A 6,667-nucleotide genomic window follows, 5' to 3' on the forward strand; every position below is an offset into this window, starting at 1 on the left:
TCTATATTTTATTGACTAAGCTTCATAACTCCAAATGGTATTTCGAATGAATACAAGGTTCTAATATGGTCCATTATTTCACCTTATTGTATAATGATATATTGCATTGCATACTCACATACTTAGTACATTCAAAGTACTAACGCATACTTTTGCCTACATGATATCACCATGTAGGAACTGACGTCACTCCTCGTGGCTAGCTCAAGTTAGTTGAAGATTTCTTGTGGTGAGTTCCCATATTTCGGGAACGACATCCTTTTTATTCTAAGTTTGTGTTATGTAGAATAGTAAGACTTTTATTAAGGCATTTCTTGATACTTATAGTGAGGGTGAGCTAGGGATATGTCTTAGCCCCCGCCAAGTCTATTAGTAGAGGTATGTTTGGACACAAACGGAAAAATGTTTTTATTTCCGCTTATTATTATTTACCGTTACTAATGAAATGCTTAATGATTGCTAAGAGGCTTGGGTGAGGTACCTCCGGGTGTCTCATTCGCCGTGTCACGTCTAGGCCCTAGGCTTGGATCATGACACAAGCTAACAAAGTTGGCCCACTTTATTCCGATTAGAGTAGATTATAATGCATAATAATTAATAAAGTTCTACGTGAAGGAGATAATAAGTCTACATGGGGTGCCCCATTCTATTATCTCAGACCATGGTACGTAGTTAACATTCAGATTTTGCAAAAAATTACATGAGGAATTGGCACTCAATTCACTTTCAGCATAACCTTCCTCCACAGACTGACGAAAAGTTAGAAAGAACAATCCAAGTGTTGGAAGACATTTGAGGGCATGTGTGATTGACTTTGGAGGACATTGGGATAAATTCCTACCTTTTGTGTGAAATACATAACAACATAATATCTGTAGAATATCAACAATAATTCCTATAACAATAGTTATCACTTCAGCATTGAGATGACACCATTCAAGGCACTTTATGAGAGGGGATGTAGATCACCCATTGGGTTGCTTGAGGCTGGAGATGTGAAACCTTTGGGAGTTAATCTGATAATGAATGCTCAGGATAAGGTAAGGATTATCCAAGGTAAGCTTTTAGTAACCCAGATCGATAGAAAGAGTATCCAGATTGTAAGGTGAGGGATAGACATCCCAGACAGGTGAACAGGTTTGCCTGAAGGTGTCACCCCTAAAAAGTGTGATAAAATTTGATAAGAAAGGCAACCTTAGTCCTTACTTTATTGGTCCATTCGAGATTCTTGATTGTGTAGGGCTAGTGACTCAAAGGTTGGCTCTACTACCTAGTTTATCTAGAGTCCATCAAGTGTTCCATGTTTTTATGCTGAAGAAGTATTATAGGGATGAAGATTATATCATTAAGTGGAACTCAATGTTACTAGATAAAGATCTTTAGTAAGAAGAAGAACTGATTGCAATTCTTAATCGTGGTGTCTAGAAGCTGAGGACCAAAGAGATTAAGTCACTAAAGGTTTAATGGAAGTATCGTTCAGTTGAGGAATCTACTTGAGAAACCGAGAATGACATGCGAGACAAGTATTCTCAGTTGTTTAACAATTCAGGTACTACTTTATCTTTGCCTTAACCCAATTTTCTTATTTTGATCACTCTTAAATGGGTGATGGATAAATTAGTATCTATTGTAATGACATGGTATCTTCATTATGGATAAGGAAACGGGAAAGAATTTGGGCCAAAAAACTTCTGAGTAGTAACTTAGAAAATTTGAGCCTAGGTCAGTCTTGGATGAAGTCCAAGTCAGGTGAGGTATGGGGTAATCCAATAATGGATGGGTAATTAAATTCTGATTTTGATAGCTTGGGTTGTTATCCAAGAAATTAAGGAGTCTATACGGCTTTACAAAATCGAATTCGGACGATTGAAACTCCCGTAATTAATCTTGGCGTAAAGGGTTGATTTTAGAATGCCATGATTTAAGGGCGTGTTGCGAAATTGAGGTTTGAGAGGCAAATTCTAAGTTTTTATCTTCGTACAACCCGCCACGATGGGACTTTTCCCGCTATGGTGGGGCCGCCATGGCGGGGTAAGTGGCGCCATGGTAGGACAGTCGCAAATTTAAATGAGAAAAAGTTCCAAAACTATTTTTATTTCTCCTACTTCGTTCTTGAGAGACCAGAAGCGACTTATGGCGATACATCTTCAGGTTTTCACTATTTTCATGTTAAAGGTTAGTTAATCGCTCCCTTAACTTGTATTTTGATTTTTAGAACCTAGAATCCATGGTAAATATCTTAGGGGGGGTTCTTAGCCTGAATTTAATGGTGGAAAAAGTCATAATTAGAGGGAGGTGATCATGAAAGTGGCCAAGGAATAGGATTTTGATATAATCCGAGTATTGTAGGCTAATGGTTCATTGATTCTTATATTTCTTGTTTGATTTTAAACCAAGGACAAGCAAAGAGATTTTGAAAAGGGAAAACTCCAGTTTTTTAGAGTTTCCAAGGCTTGATTTCGAGATAGGTGATGGTTTACTTCTTGTCTGTGTTATGTGTGCCTGTTAAACTACAATTGATATTATTGCCTACATACATGCGACTAGAAAAAATCTAATTGACTTAATAAAATGACTATTGTGACCAATTGCATGCAATGAATCTGTTACTTGATTGTGCAAGTATGTGAACTATTTGTTGTGGACTGTGATTGTGATTGTGATATTGAATCGGGTGTCAAATTTTGGCACATATTAGATCAGATATCACGTTCCGACACACATTGGATCAGGTGTCATATATCGACATATATTAGATCGAGTGTCACATTCCGATACTTATTGGATCGGATACCACGTCGGTACGAACTAATAATTTGGGTATTGGTTCCATGAGAGAACCATTGTTTTAATTAATACTTGTGGTTGAAAATGAATTTATGTGTGAGATTGTTGTATTTGAGATTAACACTATAAACCTATTATTGCTCATGAAATGATACTTGGTAATGTGTTTTGTATATGTCTGTCTTTATTATGTGTAGTTACTTGTGCATGTTTCACTTACTGGGCTGGCCGCGTGATTCTACCAGTACACCGTTGTTTATGTGTACTGATACTATACTTGCACTTTTTTTGTTGAGTACATGACATCTTCAGACGACTGCTAACACACCTCAGCTAGGAGACCAGTGATCGTTTGAATTCAAGGGTGAGCCAGCTCTTTCAGGCTGGCATAGATTCTTCTAGGATCTTAGTCCAATCTTTTCGGACTTAGACCTTTCCGACTTCATTTTAGAACTAGTTTTTGAGGTTGTATCCCCTTACTCTTAGACTTACTATGTAATAGTTTTGATACAATAACGTTCAGGTTCTAGGAAGTTGACTTCTGGATGTTTTGACCATAGTATGCTTTTGTTTGAATTTATTTTCTGAGTTTATGGGAACTCAGCTTAAAACTTATATAAAAACTGTTTTCGTATCTTTTATGCCTACTTTTGTGTTAGGATGCTAATTTGAAGTGTAGTTTTGGCTCTCCCGCTAAAGGATTAGTGTGGGTGCCACTCAAAACCCAGTTTGGGGTCATGACAAAAATTCCTTAGGACTGAATCATCACCATGACCAGTCCATCATGATACTACCCGTCAGTCATTGTCGAAAGCTTCTTTGAATTTATACTAAGACCATCTTCAACTTTTGTATCCGCTTCTAACTTCAAATTTCTAACTTGGAGTTATTTATCATGACTTTCAGATGTTACCGGGAGAAGTTGGAGGAACATTTTAACTGGATAAATGACAACTACACCTTCTTTTAAGGAGAATATATGACAACTTAATTTCAAAGTTAGTTGATCGTACATCATCTGATCCATTTGTTCTTTGATTTCAATTTAGTACTATTATTTTTTTCACCACATTAATTTTTATCCTATTTATTGAGCAAGAACAAAAGTAAAATCTAATAATTATGTGTATCTTTATGCTTTTAAGATGACAAGTTACCCCTCGTAATTTTACTTTTCTATTTTGGACTTTATATGCGTTTTAAGAAATAAGATTAATATATATATGAATATTTTACCACAATACAAATATCTATTGATGTTTAATCTTAGATCTTGAGAAATGATTTTATGAAAAAGTAATTAATAATGAGGATAAAATATGAAAAATAATAATTTTTTCTCTTGATATAGTTAAAATGACAAGTAAAAATAAAAATATTATTTTAATATAATACACAATAAAAATGAAAACAAAAGTATTTTCAATTAATAATTAAAATAAATAAGAAATTAATTAAATCTTTCGCAATGAAAATACATTTTCCACTCACCTTTCCAATATAGGGCTAGCTTGCTTCCATATGTGACGGGTGGAGTATTAACATAATACAAGTGTTTATGGCAATTGAATAGGGGGTTCCACATTTATACACCTCTAAAACTAAGAGAAGAGAATCCTATTCCTACAATTGGGAACAACTTTTCCACTAGGAATAAAGTATTTATCACATGTATCTGGTCCTTTTATCTTTATTAATTAATGCAAATCCAGCTAGGTTTTTTTTTGTCTCTTTAGGTTTCTCCTTTCTCCAAATTAAAAAAGATCTAGCTCGAAAAAAAAGTCCTATAGATTCCTCCAAGAAAAAAAAATTAGTAAATCAGAAGTATCTCTTGGAATTTAGAAAAGGAAATCACAACAATACTATTCAATGAACTTTATTCATCTTATTACAGAGTACCTTGACTTATAAAATTCAATTCGAAGTCAAAACTCAAAAGCACATAATAAACATGTACGTCTATTGGTACGTAAATAAATATATTACATGCATCCAATAACCAATATACTATAGTTCAACAACTTCACGGAATATTCAACTACGTGAAGTCAATGGCACAAAACACAAAACAAAATTACTACTACTTTAAAACTCTTCCATTTATTCTCTCATGGAGCTTTTCCTTCTTATTCTTCTTGTCCTGCATGGATTGAATTATCTATGCGTTAGATGAAAGAAAAAGACCGTTTTTCATTAATCAAATATTCTAGTCAATGTGGTTAGTAGGATATATATATAGAAAAATAATACAAAATTGTTATAAATATGTTACCTCGATTGAGAGAGTAAAACTAGTAGTGGCTAGGAGGAGGTGGAGAAGTGTAATAGTAAGGGGCTGGAGACTTGTAAACTGGTGGTGGTGGTGACTTGTACTTGTAAACTGGTGGTGGTGGTGACTTGTACTTGTAAACTGGAGGAGGTGGTGGAGGAGACTTGTACTTATAAACAGGTGGCGGTGGAGATTTGTACTTATAAACAGGTGGTGGTGGAGACTTGTACTTGTAGACTGGAGGTGGTGGGGACTTATATTTGTATACCGGAGGTGGTGGTGGTGGAGACTTGTACTTGTAGACGGGTGGTGGTGGAGATTTGTACTTGTAAACTGGAGTGGGTGGTGGTGGAGACTTGTACTTGTAGACGGGTGGTGGTGGAGATTTGTACTTATAAACTGGAGTTGGTGGTGGTGGAGACTTGTACTTGTAGACGGGTGGTGGTGGAGATTTGTACTTGTAAACTGGAGTTGGTGGTGGTGGAGACTTGTACTTGTAGACGGGTGGTGGTGGAGATTTGTACTTGTAAACTGGAGTTGGTGGTGGTGGAGACTTGTACTTGTAGACGGGTGGTGGTGGAGATTTATACTTGTAAACTGGAGGTGGTGGAGGAGGAGACTTGTACTTGTAGACGGGTGGTGGTGGAGATTTATACTTGTAAACTGGAGGTGGTGGAGGAGGAGACTTGTACTTGTAGACGGGTGGTGGTGGAGATTTGTACTTGTAAACTGGAGGTGGTGGAGGAGGAGACTTGTACTTGTAAATAGGTGGTGGTGGAGATTTGTACTTATAAACTGGAGGTGGTGGAGGAGGAGACTTGTACTTATAGACAGGTGGTGGTGGAGATTTGTACTTGTAAACTGGAGGTGGTGGAGGAGGAGACTTGTACTTGTAGACAGGTGGTGGCGGAGATTTATAGATAGGTGGAGGTGGTGGTGGTGACTTGTACTTATAAACTGGTGGTGGCGGAGACTTGTACTTGTAGACTGGGGTTGGTGGGGGTGGAGATGTATAGTAGTAATTTGCTTTGCATTCTGAAGGGAAGCTAAGGGACACTAAAGCCACTAAAAGAGTGGTAAGAAGATAGGCTATTTTAGCCATGTTTGTTGTGCCAATGTATCCTCCCCAAACCCTGCTTTTATAGCTCAAACTAAGGCTTCAACTCATCACTTATAATCACAAATATATTATAAATTAATTATAATTTCGATTATTTATTAAAATATAGTAGATTGAGCTGGCACTCTATTATTAACTAAAATAAAATTAATGAAACTGGACCTGGACTTTGGAGAATATTCTATTCTTATTTCTTAGCTGTTGAGGCAAAAAATTAAACACTTATTAATTTTTGTCTTCACAAGTGTTCTTATAGGACTCAGAAAATTTGTGTAAATGCTTATATTTTCTCATTTTTATTTATTTCAAAATCATGAAATTAAATCAGATAAAAAAATTAATGAAGAGGGACCTGACAACATGACTAGAATTTCTTGTTATCCAATTAGCTTTGTTATCGTTATTCTAACCCACTTTTACGTGCATGTAAATTTCTAATGTCATTTTCACGTAATAGTTATTTGGGATGGCGGGACCCACAGGTATACAAT

General features: G+C 36.1%; 1 protein-coding gene across 1 annotated transcript; it reads right to left on the reverse strand.

Annotated features, from left to right (window-relative positions):
• Positions 1 to 4,638: 4,638 nt before the first annotated feature.
• Positions 4,639 to 6,186, reverse strand: LOC129903293 (extensin-2-like). Its single transcript, XM_055978802.1, has 2 exons — positions 5,060 to 6,186; positions 4,639 to 4,927 (listed from the first exon to the last, which is right to left on the reverse strand). The coding sequence occupies exon 1, from the start codon at positions 6,156 to 6,158 to the stop codon at positions 5,079 to 5,081; it is 1,080 nt and encodes a 359-aa protein (XP_055834777.1). The 5' UTR covers positions 6,159 to 6,186; the 3' UTR covers positions 4,639 to 4,927; positions 5,060 to 5,078.
• Between the last annotated feature and the right edge of the window lie 481 nt (positions 6,187 to 6,667).

This window comes from Solanum dulcamara, chromosome 9, assembly GCF_947179165.1.
Source record: "Solanum dulcamara chromosome 9, daSolDulc1.2, whole genome shotgun sequence".
In the NCBI taxonomy this organism is placed as follows: Eukaryota; Viridiplantae; Streptophyta; class Magnoliopsida; order Solanales; family Solanaceae; genus Solanum; species Solanum dulcamara.